A 23,070-nucleotide genomic window follows, 5' to 3' on the forward strand; every position below is an offset into this window, starting at 1 on the left:
TCAAATCATTACCCTGTTGCTTGAAATCGTGTAGTTGGTAGTCATTTTCTTGCAAATATTGTCTTGATGGTGGCTTGGGTTGCTTGGCTCTACCTTTTCTATTCTAGTGCAGGTCTATTTGAGGCTTGTTTAGGGGCATTATGAGGCAGTATGACAGCTGCAAATGCACTGGTGGAAACATATTATCTCTATTTAACTTATTATCCTCATTGTTTGTTAATCATCCTTTGTGATTATTGTTATTAATCCTCGAAAAACATATTTAATCTGGACTGGTTGATACTATGTTATAAAACTGCCATGTTAATCATTAGGAGATAGATTTTTGCATAATTTTCTGCAAATAATTTTAATTTTGAGATTGCTTTATACTGAAACACAGGGCAGGCTTTTATTTCTTACTTGGCAACTGTTGTTTATCTTTGCTGTGTTGTATTGTAGGCTATTTCTGTGGCTGAAAGAGTTGCTGATGAGCGCTGTGAACCTTCACCAGGTTCAGATGGTTCTTTGGTTGGTTATCAAGTCCGTCTTGATAGTGCAAGGTGTTCATATGCCTGCTCAACTAATTGGTTTTTTATGGTGCTTATAATATCAGAGGCATCATCTTATATTGCTTTGACTGCATTTTGTTGTTATTTTTTCAGTATTCTATAGTTCTACACGATCCATTTTTTTAATCTCAAATCTTTTTCATAGACACACAGTTTTGGAGTTCAGTTGTGATTTCAGATTCTGCCTTATGTTTCTATCTTTTTGGGTTTCTCTTTCGTTAGTAATCTGATGTTGACGTGTTTGGCTAAGATGTTCTTGATAGTATATAGAATCAAGTGTTTGCAATTTTGTTTGGTGTGCGTATATAAACTAGCAGAGAGAGTTACTGATCACCATCAGGATACTTAAGACTAAACTCAAGTAGTAATCATGTTAGCAGTGCCAATTGAAATGTACCTTTCACTTTATATATATGTGTGTGTGTGTTAACTGTATTACTTATATTTGCTTTAATTTTGTGATCTCAGGAGTGAAAAAACAAAGCTTCTTTTTTGTACTACGGGCATTCTTCTGAGAAAATTTGCGGTATGCCCTTCTGTTTGATTGGGTGATGTTACTGAATCTATTGTAATCTCTATGGTACTCATGCTGATTTTTGATTTCATATCAGATCTAAATTTTGATTGTTATGTTGTTACCTATCCAAAAAAGAAAATTGTTATGTTGTTGTGGTGGTGGTTGTTTTGGTTCTAGTACTATAATTTTACATGCCTATAAATTGTGTAGATGCTTGAAATGCTTTACTTCACGAACCCTTACTGATCTATCAATGGCAACCTAGCTATTTTAAATTATTATTATGCTGTCTGACATATTTCTCTCTCTCTCTCTCTCTCTCTCTCTTTATTTTTCCCAATTTTAGTGGATAAATCACGTCACTAATCTTTCTCTTTGTCCTTCCCTTTTCTTGCTGCAGCCTTAAAAATCTAGTATTTACTCCCTCCATCCCAATTTGTTTGTCTTGTTTGAAAAGTCAATTTTTTTAAGGGAACACCATTTATTGTTTTGTTTGCCTTATAAAATTGTATAAGTTTACAAAACTACCCTTAAATAAATTTATCAACTTTTTTTTAAAAATAGTTATTCTTAATGAGACAATTAAAAAGGTGCCCCAATTAGATTGATTTTTTAAAAGTATTTGTTAATTTTCTTTTCAAATGGTTTTGAAAATAAAGTAGGAGTATAATAGGAACATTAGTAAATTAATGACTTTTATTTTTAGAAATAGGACAATATTTTGGGATATCCCAAAATGGAATAGAGGACAAACAAACTGGGACGAAGGGAGTATCATTCAAAGTGAAGTGAACATAACATTTATTTAAGATAATTCTTTGATTAAAATAAAAAGAAAAGCCTATACTTGAAATGCCACTCCACTTTTTTTTTAATGATTAAATGTCATTTAGAATATACTCTTTTCTTTCATTTTAATTAAAGGCTTATCCTAAATTAATTAATTGGTATAAGACTTAGTTGAGTTAAGTTGGTTGTGTTTCATACATTACCTTTAATGATACATAATAATTATTTCACCAAATTGTTTCAGATTAATGAATTTCTTGTGATTACAACCATTATTAGTATAGTTTAAAGCGGTCATTAGAAGTGACTGCCTGGTGTCCATTTTTTTAATATTCTATACTTGGTTTGACATTTGCACGTGTGACTTAAATATTTTTAACTTACCAAAGTTATTGTTTCATGATGATATGACTAGTTATATATTAGGGGAAGTATTGTATTATTATGTTATTCTTCCCCTTAGAAGCACATTAACCTTAATTGTTATGTTTTTCAATTTCAGGGGGACAAGAACTTGAGTGACATCACACATGTCATAGTTGATGAAGTGCATGAACGGTCTCTATTGGTGAGTTAGTTTAACTTTAGGTAGTTTTAAAAAATAAGGTATTGGGTATTTAAATAATTAGTTGATTTGCATTAGCCATTTCGTAGTTGATCAAATGCATGAATGGTTTTGATCTGGTAGGGAGAACTTAGGTCTTGTGTAGATCTGATATGAATTGTTGTTATTTTGGTTCATGATTTTTGCCCCACAGTACATCCCCAATGTACATGGGTTGGCTTCTTCATTAATATAGTTGTCATTACCTATCAAAAAAAAGATCTTATATGAATCTGCCAAAGTGACAGAAGCAACATTGAGATGAAGTTGTTGTTCACCCATAGCAACCTTTTTTCTTTATTAGTAAATTACACACACAACGCGCGCGTGTGCAGTGTGTCAATTCATGAATTTCCCCTTACCCTATTGTTATATGTGTAAGGTGCTATTTGGGTTAGAGCTGATTAGCGTAGTACACACTTAAAAGCAATAAGCCCAAGCTCCTTGGTTGCATCAAAAGCTCTTGAGATAGAAACTCCTGTTTAGTTAACCAATCTGCTCTAAAGCTAGCTAATTTGACAACCTTTGAAATGGAAGTGGTTCTCCACTTAATTATGTCAAAGTCTCTTAAATGAATTAATAATAATCAATGGTCCTAGAACATTGTGTTTGGTCCATCTTATTAAATTAGAGGACTTATATATCTGAAACTAATCTTGTTTGCTATCTGATTGCAAAGAGATTTGGATTAACAGTTCCATATCCTACTGGCCAAGATCAGGAGAATTAAATATGTAAGGTCACCAATTTCTACTTGCATTAGGGTATCAAAATCAGAGTTGACATTAAATTTGGCTGCTAACTGGGGGTAAACCTCTTTGAATATGCAGAACATGGCAATGTTTCAGTATAAGGCCACTCCCACTTGTTGCAAGGCTAATATCAAAAAAATTTCAGGCTAATTAAGAGCGAAAAGGAAAACAAATGATCTGATTCTGAGAATTTTTTGTTTTTGAATTAATGTTAAAATTTACTCTATATATTCTTATTATTTTTAGTAATGTTGATGAATCGCTTTCATGGAAATGGTGCATACAATTGGCTTGATAAAAATGTAATCACAATATCACAATTTCAATCATTTTAGTAGCATAAATGTTGGCAATTGTAACATAGTTCCTGTCACTCCTCTGCCTTGCTTGATGGACAACATATTTACTTTTGGTTTTACTTGAGTTAATTTTGTGTGACTTGTAACACTTGTTTGCCTTAGATGCATAAGTGACTGTAAAATCTGTGCCACCTAGAGGTTGGTGATCTTATTTGTTTGTCAGTAGGTGGAATAAGTATTTAACATTCCTCTTCTCATATGGTTAAGTTTATTGGGTTTGCATTTCATTTATTTACTTTGTTTAAAAGCCTGTTATTATGTGTGATCTCCTGTACAGAGAGAATCTGACTAACAATATGGAAGTTGTAACAGGAAGAAATAAAGACTGACTTGAAAAAGGAGTAAATAATTGGCTAGTTTTTTTTTTCAGGGTGATTTCCTACTCATTGTTTTAAAGAATCTGATAGAGAAGCAATCTGCTCATGGCGCACCAAAACTGAAAATCATCCTTATGTATGCAATTTTGTACTTTGTTGTATTGTATAATTATGCATATCTTGTCTGTTTTCATCTTTAGTGAGCTTGTCTTGATTTTCTTGACTTATTTATGTTCTAAATGTTCAGGTCTGCAACTGTAGATTCCAATTTGTTTTCCAGATACTTTAGTAACTGCCCTGTAATTACTGCAGAAGGCAGAACTCATCCTGTGACAACTTACTTTCTTGAGGATATATATGAAAGCATTAGTTATCACGTTGCTTCAGATTCTCCAGCTTCTATAAGGAACGAAACATCCACCAATCAAAGGGTATCTTATTATTGAGTACTAGATTATTCTCAATTTGATATGGAATTATTAAACATCTCTTGCTAGCTTTTTCTCTGTTGTACTAGTCAAGTTTTTCATAGTTCCATCTATTTGTTTTTCCTAATATTTTCTTTTCTTTGTGCACATTCATAATATGTGCTGAGAGGTTTAAAAAATTAAACTGTGCACTTTTTTTATGGAATTAAGAAAACACTATCTCAGATCTAGTTTTTTTGTTATTTCTTTATTTATTTTTATTATAAATAATGTAAGAGCTTTTATTAAAAATAGTCAACCCAAGTACACTGGAAATGTACTTCAATGGAAGAAATTAAGAACCTAGATTACAATGATCAACTAGAACAGGGAGGAACAAACAAGAACATGAAGGCAAAACTAAGCTCCATTTGAGGAGAATACTGTAAAAAAAAAAAAAAAAAACTTTATATCAAGAATAGACCATTTACAATCCTCAAAGTATCTAGCATTCCATTCCCCAATTATGAAATCGCTTTGTGAATTGATTATGAAATTCAAATCCATACATGTACCTTATATATTAACCCAAATTTCTTGATTTATGTGCTAATACAGTGGTAGTTCACCATGACTAAATGCTTTTCAGCTATTTTTTAGCCCGCTATCAAATGTACAATGATGATTGAATATTATTCTCTCCGTTTTTATGGTGCTTGTCATAATGTCAGTTCAACCAGGCAGGTTATTCCGTATTTGATATGGTATACTATTTTCTAAAGAGTGGATTAATGAGTACAATTTTAATAATGTCATATATTGTTTCCTTCACCTTTGTTTTTTTAATGATTATTGGTTGGATTATGGAGTACTATTTTGATAGTCATCCTCTAAGTTGTGAGCTCTTGCTTTGTCAAAGTTCCAGAGTGGTCCCATAAATAACCGTAGGGGCAAGAAGAATCTTGTCTTATCTGCATGGGGAGACGATTCTCTGCTCTCAGAAGACTGTATTAACCCCTATTATTCGCCAAGCAGTTATCAATCATACAGTGAACAAACTCGACAGAATTTGGTAAATGTCTTCAAGATTTTAATCCTGAGACCACTTTCAAGGTGACTTCATAATTTGACAAATTCACCTTTTCTTCTTCTTCCTTTTTGGGGTGCAGAAAATAGTGAATGAAGATGTTATTGATTATGATCTTCTTGAAGACCTAATCTGTCATGTTGATGAAACTTGTGACGAAGGTTCCATACTTGTATTCTTACCTGTATGTCCTTTCCATCATCCTTTCTTGGGTCATTTATGTATGCCTTATTGTTTTCTCCTGGAAAATATTATTATATGTTTATTCTGCTGTACTGCATAACAGGGGGTGTCTGAAATTTACACGTTACATGATAAGCTAGTTGCTTCTTACCGATTTGGCGGGCCATCTTCTGATTGGATTCTTCCTTTACATTCATCCGTTGCATCAACTGATCAAAAAAAAGTGTTTTTACGTCCTCCTGAAAACATACGCAAGGCAAGTTCTTGCATTTAAGGCCACCTATGCTGGTTGGTTCTTGCATTTAAATTTTGCAGATCACCATTTATGATAAATCTTGTACACTCTTGAAGTCATCATTTAAATAAATTGTATGCTTCATTGCTTTATATTGGTGCATGAAAGTTCTTGTTTATTTATAACTTGGAATTAAAAATTTGGTCATATCCCTTTATGTTCCTGTTGTTTCATTTTGTTCTGGTTGTGATCTATTAAAAATTCATGCACCAATATAAATTCATGCACAAATTGGTGATGAGATCTTGTGTAATTGGTGTAGAAAATTCAATGCCATATATGCCTGAAGTTAATGGTGGAAATTCACAAAACATGCATGTCTGAAGTTATTGATGCTTGGATTCTTAATTAAACTGGACCATTCTCATTAAAGGAAGATCTAAAACAACAAAGGTTGTTCTCTCTTGATGTGTCTTTGTAGTCCTTTTGTACTCACTTTGATGAAGAAATGCCTTTGTAGTACTTTTAGTTGTTTGTTTGACATATACTTGTGTGATGTTTCCCAGCTTCTGTTGCCCTTTGACTCCTTGTGCCAAACTTATTTATTATAATCTTCAATATCTTGTGTCTCAGGTCATTATAGCTACAAACATAGCAGAGACGAGTATAACCATAGACGATGTGGTATATGTCATTGACTGTGGAAAGCATAAGGAGAATCGTTATAACCCTCAAAAGGTTGTGCCTTTTCATTTTCTAATGAAATGTTTAGTTGATTAGAAGGGCAGTAGTATACAGTTACATCCTTCATATTGGAGCCACTCATACACATTCAATTATATTTCTGTAGTATAGTAATTTCCATCTTATTGCCAAAGATAAGACCATGTTCTGGCATTCTTCCTCCTTTTTGTCAAGATCTATTCAAGAAAGAGAAATAATGTAACAAGAAGATACTACATGTTTAATAAAGTTTAGCGTTGTGTGTGTGTCAAATTACTTGTTTTTGTCAAATTACATGTTTATTTTTTGCAAAAGGATAGTGACATTGTATTAGTTTTTGGAATTTTGTTGCAACTGTTTCATGGAAGAGAACTGAGACAGTTTTGCTTCTTGTTCTTATGATCTAATATGCAATGCTGGTTTGGTAATTAGGTTTCTTTTAATAATAGAAATTTTATGGTTGGAAAAAGATTGGTAATTAGGTTTCTTTTATCACCTATCCCAAAGAAAAGAAAAAAGAAAAAAGTTGTATTGTTGGAAAAGATTTGAATATGTTTTTTTATTGCTATTTACATATGCACTTGTTGGGTCTTGAACACATGATCTCATCCTTCACCTTACTCTTACAAAGGGGAGGATGTTCCATTTCTGTGGAACCCAACATTTGCTGAACCTATCAATCCAATGAGTTAATATGTTCTTGCCACTGCGTTAAATTAGGATTGTACAAGAGATAATGGTAGTAAACATTGCAAGTAGAATAGAAAGGATACCATAAGAGGGCTGAGTTGCTCTGATCAACTTGTGTTACTTAGACACTAATAGAGGTCTTTCTCCCTATAGCTACATCCTTCTTTGGTAATTATTGAAACTTGTCACTTTCTTTATTTCTGTACTCCCTGTATGCTGTAATTGATCCTGGAATCTAATTGTTTAAATTGGTCTCTTATAGAAATTGTCTAGCATGGTTGAAGATTGGATATCTCAAGCAAATGCAAGGCAAAGGAGAGGAAGAGCTGGACGTGTAAAACCTGGAATATGCTTTTGCTTGTATACTCGTAATAGATTTGAGAAACTCATGCGCCCTTTTCAGGTACTCTCTGCTAGAAAAAAATAGGCTCTAAAGGTGCATATCTTGTGCTTTTCACTCCAATTCTGTTAATTAAAGGACTCGTTTACCATCTTTTTTTCCCAAGGTTCCTGAGATGCTTCGGATGCCACTAGTGGAGTTGTGTTTACAGATTAAGTTACTTGCTCTGGGTTATGTAAAGCCTCTTTTATCCGAGGTAAGTAACACAATTCTTTAACTGCAGATGTTTAATTTGATGGAACTGTCTAACTGTTTTTATTTTTTAACTTCTGTTTCAGGCGTTAGAACCTCCTAGGGAGGAGGCTATTACCTCAGCAATTTCATTGTTATATGAGGTAGTTTTGGTTCTGAAAGTGATGATTATGATTTACTTTTAAATGTATGGATAATATCGGAAACAATCAGCAAGCCTGATTCATGTTAATAGAATTTCTTGGGATTGTTGAATTAAAGACCATAATTATCATTACTTTTAAAAAAAAAATTTTAAAAAGTTTTAAAGAATTTTATTAATAAAATAAACGGAATTCTCTAAAGGAAGAGAATCCTAAAGGTTACGACGGAAGACTTTAGTGATCTATAAAGAATTACAAGAAATCCCCCATCCATTGTACATTTTTTTTTTTTTGATAAGTAATAAAGATGTATATTAAAAAAATTCTACCTCATGTAGAAAGTCATAAGGCAGAGATAAAAATTATAGAAAAAGAAAATGAAAAACAGAAAGGAAAGATACTAATTACAATGAAGGGAGTTAAGGAACATAGGAAGAGAATCACTAGAGGTGAGTCCCCAAGCCCTAAACCAATCAAAAAGTGAGCCATTGAAAGAAGCCAATAACTAGCCATCAGAACTTTCCATGTCCTCAAACGTCCTCCAATTTTGCTCCCTCTATAGACACCACGTTAAGCATAGCGGAGCTAAATTCCAAATGCTAGATAAATGTTTTCCAGGCCAATTCCACCAACCAAAAGAGTATCCACAACTGATCTTGGCAAGACCCAAGAAATCCCAAGAGATCTAAACACCAAACTCCACAACCGGTAAGCCTTACCACAATGCAGTAGCAAATGATCTACCGTCTCCCCATTACAACGACACATAATGCACTAGTCAAAAAAGCCCATCCCTCTACCCCCTCAAATTGTCACTTGTAAGGGAAATTCAAATAGAAAGTGATCTAATGAGGTGGAGATAGAAGGGTAGTTGAAAATTTCATGTTAAATCTCATAATGAGGCTCTTTGTGGTTACTATTATGCAAGATTCTTATGGAATAATGTATGGTGCACCAAAGCACCTAAGAAAGTCACTTTTTTGGTATGGGCAATGGCTTTGGGAAACGTCAGATACAATTTAATCAAAAGAGGTTTCAACTTGGTAAATTGGTGCTGCATGTGTAGATGTAATAATAAAACAATGGACCATTTGCTAATCCATTGTGCGGTTGCTCAGGAGTTATGGACCTTTATTTTTGCTATGTTTGGGGTACAATGGGTGATGTCTAGGAGGGTCACTGATGCACTTGCTTGCTGGTGAAGCCGATATGCCAAGCGTGGAGGTTCTTCTGTTAATGTGGACTGTATGGGGTTAAAGGGCAATCAAACATTCAGTGATGTAGAACAAACTGTGGTGGAGCTGAATTCTGGATTATTGAGATCAACATTTGAGTGCTCTTGAACCATAGGCACAAGTGATATGATTATATGAATTTGGTTGTAGATTTATTTCCCTTCTTTTCACACAAATGATTAGGGTGTGTATTTTCTGGGAGTGTTATGTGTACACTTTTGATGTACATGAACCATCTCCTTTGTCTTTATAAATTTTTTATTACTTTTGCAATAAAAAGTTCAAAAAAGAAGCTTTACTAGTTTCTACATATGTTATTTCTCCTGAAATAATAATAATAATAATAATAATAATAATAATAATAATAATAATAATATTATGCATATTGTGAAAATACTCGATAGTGTTCATGGTTGTTATTACTTAACTAGTCATTTTTTGTTCACACCAGTTAGAATTTATTTTTTGCTGCATAACATTATACCGTACAACTGGCCTCTTTTTAGGTTGGGGCACTTGAAGGTGATGAAGAGTTGACACCTCTTGGGCATCATTTGGCAAAACTCCCTGTTGATGTTTTAATTGGGAAGGTGTGCATCAAATAATAATTTATTCTTTACTCTCTATAGAAAATTAATTTATTGAGGTATTAGGAAATTTTTTGTTAACCTAATTCTGCATTTCTTGATTTTGATGCTAGGTGAAGTTTTTCCTATTACGTTATTGATGTATTTTTCTCCTAAATGTTTATGTTCTTACCTGAAACTATAATTTATTCAATAAATGGTCTTCCCACTTTCAAAATAAGTTTTGTTAGAATTATGTGGTTAAGTGATTCTATCTCTCACTCTCACACACAGAAAAACACATAAACAGATATTTTTACTTTTCTTCATGAAAGACTGTTGTGTACCCTGGTAGAATTTTCATATTGTTCTCCTTTGAAACTGCAGATGATGCTATATGGAGCAATATTTGGTTGCTTATCTCCCATTCTCTCAATTTCAGCATTTTTGAGCTACAAATCTCCATTTGTGTATCCAAAAGATGAGGTCTGTCTATTAATGTTGCAAGAATTTAATTTGCTGCTTAACTTTTCTGAAACAAGAATTTGAAGTATGTACAACTGTTTTGATTTCCAGGGGCAAAATGTTGAAAGAGCAAAATTGGCACTTTTGACTGATAAGGTTGATGGTCCTAGTGATCCAATTGATGTTGATAGGCAATCTGACCACCTTTTAATGATGACTGCTTATAGGAAATGGGAGAAGGTTCTGCATGAGGTTAGTGGGTGTTTGCCTTACCTCTATTTGCTTTGTTTAGTGGCCAAAAACCACTCTGTTGCAGTCATACATGTTACTCAATCACCACTGGTGTAATACCAGTTTAAAGTTCCAATTTGCTTTTTCCAGTTTGCCTTAAATTCAAATTGTAGACTACTTTACACTTTCCATGAGAATGGTAGATACTCCCTCTTTCTTGACTTGCATTTTTGCCTATCAAATAAGCCATGATTTTAGTATTGAAGATCCCCTGTTGTTTTTCTCAGTGTTATAACATGTATAATTGGCATGATTAAATATTATGACATTTTGTAGTCTTGAATCACAATGTTTGCTGATATGATAAACATGGTTCTTGCAGAAAGGAGTTAAAGCTGCTCAACATTTTTGCAGCTCATATTTTTTAAGCGGTTCGGTTATGTACATGATAAGGTATAGCTGTTTTTCTCTAGATTTTTGTATGAATTAATGTTACTGTTTTTCTATATTTCTTGTCACATAATGTGAGCAACCTATTTTGAAAAAATTATTTACATTGCCTTGTCCAGTCAAGAATCATATACTTCTAGTGACCAAGCTAATTGTATCTTGTATTTGCTGAGGTCCAAGTGATAGTTTGTGGTTTCTACAAAAGAATAACTTGTTTAAAAAGAATAATATGCTTCTTCCTGGGTAAGACCTAGAATATGCAGATGCATGTGCATTTGGTCACATTGGTTTCTTCACTACAATATAGCTTATGTCAATATCAACATGACTTATTGGCTTCTGCATGATGATATCGTTGCAAATTTGCATGTGCTGTGATAGAATATTCAGTTCTCAACTTACAACCTGCAAACCTACTTGGCACACCACCCATTAAAGAAAGAAACACCTGTCATACAAATACATATTTCTGATGGTGGGTTTCAGTTAGGTTGCCTTTACTGTTCAGTGTAACAAATCAAACCTATTTAAGATTTGATTACAATATCCTTTTTTTTTTTTTTTTTCCTTCTTGTTTACTTATCGTTGTAATTTTGGTTCTTAATTTGTGCTCCCATAGTACATCCCCAATGTACTCAGGTTAGCTTTATTAATAATAATATCTTACATTACCTATCAATATATATATATCCAATATTTTTTCTGAAAGGCAGTTGCATAAGCCATTGCCTTTCTTCATATCATCATAAGTAAAAGCCTGCAATTTCTGTTTACAGAATCATTCCAAAGAACAACTAAGTCTATATCATACCTGTGTTTAGAGCATGCTGGCATGATACTATTTTGTCTTGTTTTTTATACCACAACTCTTCTCAGTTTTTTTTTTTTTTGAAATATATGTTTAGAGACATGAGAATACAGTTTGGATCATTGCTAGCAGACATTGGCCTTATCAACTCTCCAAAAAAATATCAGGTACATTGCCTTTTTTTTTTTTCCCCAGTAATGGATAATTGATATTTTATGTCATTATTTTCAATTGTAATTCTTTAGGCTACTTCGTGTATTTTTCCACTAAGTAGTCTCTTTTCAATAAAATTATTATTACCTATCATAAAATGCATAATTGATATTTATGCCACTCTTTTGATAGAGTTCATTTGCACATATTACTTTCAGATCTGTATTATCCTGGGCTTTTTTTCATTTTTCTTTTTCCCTAATAAACTAATAATTGTTCAATCGGTATTGGCCATATGAAGTCTGTAATTATGTGCAACTGTGGCTGGTGCTTTGCAAAGGACTAATATGGCATTCACCTTTCCAAAGTTAATTACATATATAGGAGTAAAATCAACTTGATAATGGGGCATTCACTACCAATTGATGCTAGGGCACAAGCACAAGCCGCACAACTATCTTATGGTCTCTCATTTTTGAAAAAGTATTTATGTATCTCCTGCAATCCTATTTTCTTTTCAAATATTACTTATGAGTGATAAAGATGTGTAGAAGATTGCATGCTGTCACAGGAGTTTTTGGAAAATGCAAAGTTGTTTTTTCTTTCTATTTAGTTTGGATCGTTATGATTTAATTGAATTAAATATGAATATAATCTTTTTGAATTTCCTTTCTGAAGTGTTGTCCCAATGGAAATTTCTACATTAAATTCCAATCTTCAATGCTTTGTGTATGAAGTTGAAAATTCTATGCTTTTATGGTTCAGATTGATAGAAGAAAGAAAGAGAATCTTGGCAGTTGGTTTTCTGATGCATCGCAACCATTCAATAAATATTCACATCATTCATCTGTTGTAAAGGTCAGTTGTATTTAGATGCATTTTCTCCTTCTGGATACTGACAAAGCATTCGGTTATATTTGCTTCATGCACTGACTTATCTTGTATAAAGTGGAGCTATACATTTGTCTTTTACATATATATATAAAATTTAAAAAAAAAAAAAATTTAAAAAGTGATACATTTGTCTATTGATAAAGAGAACACACTAATTTTTCAAGGTTGTTCTCTCCACTGGATGAGACAGATTGGCAAGAGAAAACATGAACGAAAATAGAAGAGCTTGACTGCCCACGAGTATATATTTCCCAGTAGCTTCGTTTAGACTATATGTCGTTTTTGGTAGTTTTTAACTAATAGGTAGGGTGACAACAGAGTTTAAGGAAAAAGTCTAGGACACATTAAAAGACCGTTAAAATTGTGTGGTTAAATGATTAAATTTATCATATCCTAATAGCTTAAACTTTTGGAACAATTGGTAATTAACATGGTATTAAAGCAGGAGGTCCTGAATTCAATCCCTGTCTCTTCCACTCTACCTTCTACTTAAATTTCCACATGTTGGGGTTCACCTATTAAAGGGTAGTATCGGCCCACATGTGAGGGGAAATGTTAGAATTGTGTGGTTAAATGATTAAATTTACCATATCCCAATAACTTAAGCTTTTGGGACAATTGGTAATTTAACAAAAACAACTCTCTGGAAGCTAGGTAAATGGTAAGACCAATCACACTGGTCCTTGATAATTCAACCACACTAAGTTCAAAGAAGTTGAAGAGAGATTTTTAGGGTTGTTTCAAAAAATATTTTGGAATGATATTAGCCAACAAGCCATGTACACCATTGCAAAGCTCTGTCTCTACTCTCTAGTTTATAATACATCAAACTGTTACCATTTGGAGTTTCCTAGAGGAATTTATGGCCATTTTACAATAGTGTCTACTCTTTCAGAATGCACTCCGAAAATAGTGAATTTTGAATTCTCTTGCTTTTACTTCTGTTAATGGGTCTTGCATTTTGAATATTTGATCAATCCTGTAATTTATCAAATGTTTTTGTCTTGAAAATGAAAGTCAGATTACCTATACTTGGAGGGTTGTTTGAAGTTGGTCCTATTTAAGTCCTAGGTCATGTATGGTTTGGCATCAAAATTGTTGTTTTGAATGAAAATTGGCTTTGACAAGAAGGATTTCTTTTTGTTTAAGATTTATCCTTTGGTGGAATCCAATAGGTGCTGTCGTTTTGGTGGATTCCTTATAGTGGTGATCGTTTTTATCCTTTGCTTTGTATCCCTTGGTTGGATTCCTTTGGGCTGTGAGTATGTACTTGTGTTGCCTCCTTACTTTTCCAAAATTAATATATATGTGTGTGTATATATATATATATATCCTTCACATCTAGGGCTATATGCTAGATCATTAGATAGGGTAGATTATGTATACTACTTTGCAACTTTTTCAGCAATACCAGAAGACATTTTCAATACCATTCATTTGCACTTTGTGTTGGGATTGTATTTGTTGTTGGTAACCTGGTATCCAGCTTCTGTTGCCTTGACTAAGCTTTGATGATATTTTCAGGACCATACCCTATTTAAATGTGCTCTTTTTTTTTTGAAATTCCACATTTTTTTGTATGTTATACCAAGGGATGCATGGTTGTAAAAGATATGCATGTATTTTGTAATCAGTTTGTCATTTGAAGGTATGCTACATCCTTGCTTTTGTCCATATGCAACCAATGGGAATGCAGTCAAAACAATAATTTCATCGCTAGACAGCAGAATGATATAATTATCTTTCATTTTAAATGGATTTCAGTAGTTGAGATGAATGCTTAAATTGCTGAACTCCCGTTGCGTTCATTTAAATTTCTATGGACATTGTTATGCAAGGCAAGAATTAAACCGAATGCATGACAAAACTTCACACATCCCCTTTATCAACGGGGCCAAATGCTCATGGACCAAGTTTCTATAAACTTATTGCTGTCAACATTTTGTGTCTTGGCTTTGCTTTCCATTTCTGTCTTAAATTAATAATGTTTTGCATTGATCATCATGGAATCTGAGGAAACAACTGTTTATGGTTAATTACATGCGTGTCAGCTTGTCTCTTTAGTGGATCATGTATTTGGAATTTGCTTGTAGTTGACTATTCTCTATAATCATGAAAATTAAGGAGTTGTATCTCATGTCTAAATTTTTTTTTTGTACGTCTCATGTCTAAATTTGAACCAACCTGTATAGCATTTTCCTTTTTTTCTAAACAAAGATTTTTGAAGTACCCTTGCAGGCTATACTATGTGCAGGCTTATATCCTAATGTGGCGGCCACTGAACAAGGCATTGCTGGAGTTGCTCTAGGCAGCCTTAAACAGTCTGTTGGTCCTGTAAAACAGGGTCGTTCTGTTTGGTACGATGGAAGGAGAGAAGTTAGTATACACCCTTCTTCTATAAACAGTAACTTGAAAGCATTTCAGTATCCCTTCCTTGTTTACCTTGAAAAGGTTTGCACTTTTATCCCATGGATCCATTCTTGTTCCTACTTGTCATGTCCTTGTCCTAATATTGGTTTATTGATGTGTTGCTATAATACTGCTATTGACAAACATTTTTATGTCTCTTAATTAGTTTTGATCAAATTATGGCTGTTAAACATAATCCAATTAACATCCAACAATAATATTATAAAATGACGTTTAAATTTTATGTATCTACGCTGTCCCCAAAATTGAAATTCCCTTTAATTGTTGAGTTAGCCTTCTATGATTCAAATTGGTTCAGAATTTCTTCATTAGATGCATCAAACAAGCAGGAATTAGTACCTCCAACTACGAACAATGTTCTTTTAAAAACTTGGATTTTATTTATTTATTTATTTTTATTACAAAAGGTGAAAAAATAATTGTCTATAGTCCTGGATAACTAAAAACATCATTTTTTTTTTCACTCTGCAATGAAAATAAAGTATTGTATATTCCTGTCATTCTTGATTTAAGAATAAACTAATCTAAAATAAAGTTATGTGCTGGAAAGAACAAACACAGTAGTCTGGGTGCCTAATCAAGTTTTAAGTTATCCTTTTTTTGATGAGCTTCCTGTATTGTATGCTTATGCAAATCACTTGTCTTGTTGGAATTGATTGCTCAGCAAGAGAAAACAATAGTTTATCTTTAGCTCTAGGATTGTGAAAATACAAGCTCCCTGTAGTTCTAATTTTTATTCAATCTTAAGAGTAACAGTTTCATGTTTGAATCCTGAACGCACTTTTTTCAATTTCCGTCTTGATATTTGTCTCTGTGTTTTGTTCTGCATGTGCAAGGTCCACATTTGATCCTTGATTATTGGGCTAGCTTGCACAGAGAACAGAGAGAAGAAGGGAAAGAGAGGAGAAGGAGGGGGGGGGGGGGGTTGATAGTGTGTGCTTGATTTACATTCAGCCTCTTCCTAATAGCTTAAGCTTTTAGGATGGATGGTTTCCGACAAAAGAAAGACTGATAGGAAATTATATACTCAGAACAGGAAATAGATGTTCATTTGCGCTATGTAGTAGCAAAATAAATTTATATCAGAATTGTCTGTTTACAAAAGTAAATTAAAATTCCATAAGATTCTTTTTGTTATTGAAGTCATCATAACATGATGCAATTACGATATAACTCAACACTAATCATATTGAGTGGTGACTTCCAATTATGCCTTGGGGATAATATTTGTTTAACCACTGTTTGCTCCACTAATTCTTTTAATTTTTTCCTAAGTATTCACTCTATTTTTTCATTAGGTTTAGAATTTCATTCTGATTTTTCTTTTTATCAGGTTGAAACCAACAAAGTTTTTCTTCGAGATACTTCTGTCATCTCTCCTTACTCTATTTTGCTGTTCGGTGGCTCCATTCATATTCAGCATCAGGTATCTTTTTTATTTCTCCCTTCAATAAATGCATGAGCATCTGAAAATGAAGTTACTGCTAATCATTTCAAAATAAGTGCTCCTTGTCTAACAAGATGGTCATAGTGTATTTTAATTTCATTTAGTCTTTGTTATGAACTGTACTAAGGGAAAGGAAGATTTGTGGAGACTACCACAAATTATGTTTGGCTCATCTATATATTTTTTACTTAAATGGTAAATTTACAATATTACCCTCACTAATGCAGAACTCTCTGTACACTCCCTTCAGGCTGGAGCATGATGTAAACCAAAGCCCTTCTTGTTAAAAAGATTTGAAAATTTATTTTTGTGTAATGCCATAGTTTCTTTTAATCAGTAAGTTACACATGCGACCTAGGAGTCTTGAACCCACAACCTTACCATCAATCCCATTATTGAGAAAAGAAGAAGTGCCATTTGAGCTAGCGTTCATTGAGGCAGAAGATCAAAGCAGGGTGTTTCTCTTCATATATGAAGCCCATGACATTCCTGTGGAGACAAGTATGTTGGGAGCTAAACCAGTGGACACTGAATGGATTTAAACACTAAGCTTAGTAAAGATGAGAATGAGGCATTTGAGAATCCTGGAAGGTAAAGGAGAGTTGAAATTGATTTACTTGATCTGACTTGGCCAGACATCACTTTTTCTGTTGGAGGTTAAGGCATCTAATTAAAAAATGTAGCTTATCAAAAGTGGATAACAATGTGTATTAAGCACACAATACACCAATGAATTTAATCACAAGACAGGAAGTTGATCGTGATGCCAGCAGTGGGTTTGATCATGGGGTTTATCTCTGGTCTAATGTTGATTGGTGGTGATCGATGATTGTCTATGGTGGTCTTTTTTGGCTTATGGGCAGTTCATGTTGGTTGTTTATGGTCAGCAGTCAGTCAAATGGGATGTCTAGGTAGTCGACCGTTGACCATGCACAGCAATAGTGTTATGGCTTTCATCATTGGTCGATTCGCAGTTTGCAACCCTTTTGCAGTTTTCTTTAACGAATTTCTTTGTCTAAAAAATAAAAAGGAAAAAAAGAGCACCAAAAACAAGGTTGGAGGGTGAGGTCACAGTATTAACCCCCCCCCCCCCCCCCTTACTAATTATTAAGTAAGATTCCATTGTTCCAAAAGAATTTATTAATAAAAAAAAAAAACCTTTTTACTAATCCAAGACCAGAATATTCAGGGGCAGCTCTAATATTGAATCCTTGAAAAAGAAGCTGGGAGATCAGAATTGGAATTTAATGACTGATATTAAGTTTATGTTGCATAACTAATCTGCCCACTAATCATTGAAGTTGCCACTCTCTCCAAGGATCTAGCAGTTGAAAAATCACAGAAACCACCCTTCTTAGAATTACTTGGACTGGTTTCTCTTGAAAGCATTAGCCAATATGACTGCATCCGTTTCAACTACCAAGTAGGTGTTTATTTCAGAGGCAGAGCTGCCATGGTCCCTGCTGTGGGACGAGACAAAAAAAGACTCTTATTTTAGTTTAGTATTATTTATGTTTCAAGTCAATTGTATTTTAATGTTTTAACTCATGGTAATTTATAGGCTATTAGTATTTAATATTTGGAACCAAAAGGCTATTTTTTTCATTCATTAAATCATCATCTCCCTTGAAAAGAGTACAATAGTTTGCTTTTTAGGGTTTCCTATGCCAACTAGAACTAGGGTTTAGTAATCCGTTAGAAGCAAACAATCGTACTCTTTGCAAGGGAGATGATGATTTGATGAATGAAAAAAGCCTTCTGGTTTCTTTGGCCTGGTGTTGACTCCAGCCAACCCTAGGTGCTGACCCCTAGGTCATATTCCTTTGTTTTCTTGATCTTTTAATTTTTCTGTTCAATTGTTCTGGTTGTAATGTGTTAGTTCCCCCCCCCCCCCCCTTTTTTATAAACCAAAAAAAGGGACCAACAAAGAAGATACTGCATTCATACCCCATTTTGGTTTTCATAATTTGGAAATCCTGGCTGTACCTGTTAATGTTGCATTGGCTTTCCAATAAATTATGTTCATTCTTATGATGTTAACTGACTGCTTTTCAAAAAAAAAACAAAAAACAAAAAAACAAAAACAAAACAAACAAACCTGACTGAAAGACAGATGGCATTTGAAATTTTGAATGCTAAATATTATCTGGTGCTCCTTTGTTTTTCATTAGCCATCTTCCTTTTGCAACTGTATTTTGATTTTCTAATGCAGACTGGACTGGTCATCATAGATGGATGGTTAAAACTGACAGCAGCAGCCCAAATTGCAGTTCTGTTCAAGGAACTACGATTAACTCTTCATTCAATTTTGAAGGAGCTAATTCGAAAGCCAGAGGTACCATTTATTTTGCTCCAATTTATTAACATTTAATTTTGAAGGAGCTAATTAGAAAGCGAGATTTACCATTTATTTTGCTTCATATTTGTATACTTTGATGTTATTTTCAACCTGTGAGAACATGCTTATTTCTGACTGGAACAAACTATTTTTAGAACAATTGCTATCTGTCCTATATTCAGCAAAGAAAATATTCATTATGTCAGGGTAATCAGCTTGCATTTAGTCCACCGTTAATAAACATCATTGTCTCTTTCTGGATCTCCTCAAAGTCAGTCCTATGCAGAGTCTAACCATCTGGATGATTTTCTCTTACAACAATGCATTACCAAAATTGATAACTGAGTTGTGGGTTGACTAATCTTTGTTGTGGGGTTATACCTTGTTAGGGACGTTACATTTTCCGCAAACCAAACTATTGGACTGTTGCACCATAGATGGTGTGGATGGTAAATGTCCTTAAACGTAGGCAGGGTTCCACAGAATGACTAGAAAATACTAGGGTTTTGACTTTGCTAGGGTCAAAGGAGTGGAAATTAATTCTAGCTTGTGCAGGTACCTGTTATGGGGCTGCAAGCCAGTGACCAACATTTATAGCTGCAGCCTGCTATAGCATCAGCAGGTCAAGCATAAACATGATTGCTTAACTCTAACAAGATAAACTATAAGAAAGCATTCTTATATGTGAAGCAAATTCATCCACAATTAATGCATTCTTATATGTGTGTATATGTGTGTGTAAGATCTGAAAGCTTCATCTAATAGGAAATTCATCTCTCCTTAAAATGATGTTCTCAAACTAGTTACTGCTCCATCATGCTTGACCTTGACCTCATCATTAAATATTTCCCAATGGGCTCAGCCAATGTCAACAATACAATTTACAATCACTTTATTTGTAATTCCTTTGGTGAGACAGAATGCTCTTTTTGCCATTCCTTAATTCATGGATACAAGACCTCTCAGCTGCTCTGTTAGCAGTATCTATACATGCCCAATTCATAGAACATGCTAGGCCCTAAAACTGAGGCCACTCAAGCTTGCTAATTTTTCACTCATCTCTAATACAATTTACTTGGGAAGGCTTGTAAGGCTAACTTAAGCCTAATGCTACCCATGAAGCATAGGTTGTCTATTCCCCAAGTCAAATTAAGTTTTTCCCTCACTTAAAAAAAAAAAAAGGATTTTTCCCTCAATGCCCTAAAATGTATCTGCCTCTGGTTTCTGGGCCGTAATATCTTAACGAAAACTTTTGAATTTACAATTTATTAATTCATCTCTTCAAGTGTGCTTCATTTTAAGCCTAGCCAAGTAACAGGGAATTCTTACATTTTGTAGACTTTGATTATGTGAATTCTTATTCTTGAGCAATTAAAATTTCTTTTTCAAGCTGATACTTGGCCATGTAATACAATCTCATTGCTTCTCGTACTCGTTTTATCATTTCATGCCATTGCATTCAACCCTGGAAAGATGCATAATGTTTTCTTCATTTCTCAGGATGCCACTATTGTCGATAATGAGGTGGTCAAGTCTATAATCCACTTCTTGGTAGAGGAAGAAAAACCCCCGCTGAAGTAATCAAGGAAAATTAGAGCATGTCTTTTCTCCAAATTATGGCTGGCCTAAAGAAAGGATACCATACAGGTAGTATTGCAGTTCATGAGGAGGCACACATTTTTGCTCCTTCATGTGTGCCCCTTAGCATTACGTTGTTACTTGCTGCTGCCTTAAAAAAACTGAACATGAACTCAACCACTGTTTTGGAGATAAATGCTTACAATTTAAGCATGATGCCCATCCTCGTCTATACTACAAATGACCAACAGGCTTGGCAGTTCATATACCGGAGGACTAGTTCCTTTACTCATAAGGAAGATCCACTGAGAGAACGACTATCAGGTCATTGAAGCAACATTTGGCTTAAACAATGTACTCCATATGGATATAATTAAGAATTTGCACTTGATTTGATTTGGGTATTAGGTTTTGTTCTCATCTTACAAAATCTAAACACTAAACTCAATATATTGTAATTTACCAAAAACAAAAACTTATTATGTTTCAAAGCCGTGGATGATGCATTTGAAGACGCAGGAACTGAAATTTCAAATTTTCAAGTTGCTTAGAATTCCATCTGCTATCTGTTAGATCAATTTGATCAAAAAGAATTCCTATCATTTAGGATGTGATCAATTTGATGCATGAGATTGGCTGATTATTGCTATCCTTATTTTTGGATTGTTATCGGTAGTTTATCTGTTATCTGTCATTATCTTAAGATGTATTCGTCATCTTGGCAGGAAGTATGGAATGAGTAAAACTAACAAGAAGATTACAACTCTCTCAATCTCTAAAAATATACTAATAAATAAGTTTTTTATGAATTTTTTATATTAAAATATTATTTACTATTTTTCATGAATCAATTAAGCATTTATCTCTATAAGAGGGAGAGAAAGAGAGCTTGGTTAGAGGGAGAAATAATAGACAAAAAATCAAAGCCAATTACTTACGCGAATCCAAAAAAGAAAAAAAAATTATCAACAAATTGATGATATAGACAAAAAAAACAATTCTCTTTTTGATTTTTCTACCTTCACAATTTTGTGCTCCTTTACCATTCACGGTAGATCACATTTGCAACTCACGTCACTACTGTCAACACAAAAGTTGCGTACACAAATTTTCTCTTATTATTATTATTATTATTTTCTTTTCTTTTTTCCTCTATCATATAAATTTTTGAACGGCCATGATTGATTGAAAGAACCCACCTAAAAACAATATCCCCAAATCAAGGCCCATTATCGTGATCACCGTCAGATGAGAATATACCATGGTAAACAAATAAGGTATCCCTACTAGAAACCTAGGCAACTACGCAAGAAAACTCAGGGCCTATAAATACTTATCTTTTCCCTAAACGCACTCACCATCTATCTAGACCTTTCTTTTCATCTGTACGGCGCTGCTGCATACCTCTTCTTTTGGCATAGCCGCATAAGACCGTGAAAGAAAGCCAGAGTGTGTCCCTCTCAATCGGGTCCAATCCATATTTTTATACAGAGTAATCACGGTTGAGAACTAACAAACTTGCAAGATTGCAACAACACTATTATAGTCTCTCAAACTCTCAACCGTGTTTCTCTGTATAACGAGATGTACTGGATCCTTACATATATATATGTACTCGATCTTGGAGAAGATGGGATTTCTCTCTTTTTCAGAGATGAACCTATTTGCTTATCTTTTTGACTTTGTGTTTTGACTTGCGGAGCATAATGTTTTTTTAAGGTTAGATAGATATTGTGGGGTTTTTCTGTCTGTTGTCCACGTGTGGTTACCATCCAACCTGGTAATTTTTTGTCCTACTACAATATCACTACTGCTAACATTAACTATAAATAACATGGAAAATAAAATAAACTAAAAATTTGGGTTTGGAGTTCAATTCCTCAATAAAGTTAAACAGATTGTTATCTTCTTTTTTTCTTTTTTTTTTGGTTTAATCGGAATGTGAATTGATAAACTGAGCTTTATTTTTTTTCTAATTACTCTCTTTATCTTCAAATTAAAATACTGTGCATGACATCTTCAAATAAAAAAACCGGTGGTCGTGATTATGTGAATTGATAATCATATTTTTTTTTTAAATTATGTCCATATTTGATATTTGTAAAATTATATATATTTTTAAAAATTATGTCCATATTTGATATTTGTAAAATTGGGAATTACCAACATTATATCGGTTACGTCAAATTTGGGGTCAAAATTCTTTTTTTTTTTTTTTTGCATTATACTCCCAAAAAAAAAAAAAAAGAATGAAATGCATTAACAACCAACTAAATGATTACACAATCATATGCCAAAATTTTAATCTTCTCTTGGTAAGAACATCCCCACAACCATTGGCCTCTTTGTAAATGTGGTGAGGCTTGGATTACACAAGCCTGCATATTAGGTACCTACACTCATCCATAGGTTTCTAAAAGTAAAAGGTTTTCATGCTCTTGCTTGATTTAATGAGTTCAGTAATAGTCACTGAATCAAGTTCAATTTCTAAACAAATCTAAAATAGGTCTCAAAAAAAGTGTTGAT

General features: G+C 33.6%; 1 protein-coding gene across 6 annotated transcripts in view; it reads left to right on the forward strand.

Annotated features, from left to right (window-relative positions):
- LOC142618728 (DExH-box ATP-dependent RNA helicase DExH7, chloroplastic) overlaps positions 1 to 21,193 on the forward strand; it is a 34,977-nt gene extending 13,784 nt beyond the window's left edge. For 2 of the 6 annotated variants that reach the window (XM_075791734.1, XM_075791749.1), the window contains exons 13-34: positions 442 to 542; positions 1,020 to 1,077; positions 2,360 to 2,425; positions 3,943 to 4,025; positions 4,137 to 4,320; positions 5,216 to 5,368; positions 5,466 to 5,567; positions 5,670 to 5,822; positions 6,420 to 6,539; positions 7,477 to 7,617; positions 7,721 to 7,810; positions 7,893 to 7,949; positions 9,691 to 9,774; positions 10,138 to 10,236; positions 10,327 to 10,467; positions 10,829 to 10,899; positions 11,802 to 11,871; positions 12,623 to 12,715; positions 14,990 to 15,202; positions 16,515 to 16,607; positions 18,841 to 18,963; positions 20,467 to 21,193. In XM_075791734.1, the coding sequence (XP_075647849.1) occupies positions 442 to 542; positions 1,020 to 1,077; positions 2,360 to 2,425; positions 3,943 to 4,025; positions 4,137 to 4,320; positions 5,216 to 5,368; positions 5,466 to 5,567; positions 5,670 to 5,822; positions 6,420 to 6,539; positions 7,477 to 7,617; positions 7,721 to 7,810; positions 7,893 to 7,949; positions 9,691 to 9,774; positions 10,138 to 10,236; positions 10,327 to 10,467; positions 10,829 to 10,899; positions 11,802 to 11,871; positions 12,623 to 12,715; positions 14,990 to 15,202; positions 16,515 to 16,607; positions 18,841 to 18,963; positions 20,467 to 20,547 (2,376 nt within the window). In that variant the 3' untranslated portion in view covers positions 20,548 to 21,193. The remainder of the gene's footprint in view (positions 1 to 441; positions 543 to 1,019; positions 1,078 to 2,359; positions 2,426 to 3,942; positions 4,026 to 4,136; positions 4,321 to 5,215; positions 5,369 to 5,465; positions 5,568 to 5,669; positions 5,823 to 6,419; positions 6,540 to 7,476; positions 7,618 to 7,720; positions 7,811 to 7,892; positions 7,950 to 9,690; positions 9,775 to 10,137; positions 10,237 to 10,326; positions 10,468 to 10,828; positions 10,900 to 11,801; positions 11,872 to 12,622; positions 12,716 to 14,989; positions 15,203 to 16,514; positions 16,608 to 18,840; positions 18,964 to 20,466) is intronic. The other 4 variants (XM_075791755.1, XM_075791769.1, XM_075791741.1 and 1 more) reach the window with 3 other exon arrangements.
- Positions 21,194 to 23,070: the final 1,877 nt, after the last annotated feature.

This window comes from Castanea sativa, chromosome 1, assembly GCF_040712315.1.
Source record: "Castanea sativa cultivar Marrone di Chiusa Pesio chromosome 1, ASM4071231v1".
Taxonomy (NCBI): domain Eukaryota; kingdom Viridiplantae; phylum Streptophyta; class Magnoliopsida; order Fagales; family Fagaceae; genus Castanea; species Castanea sativa.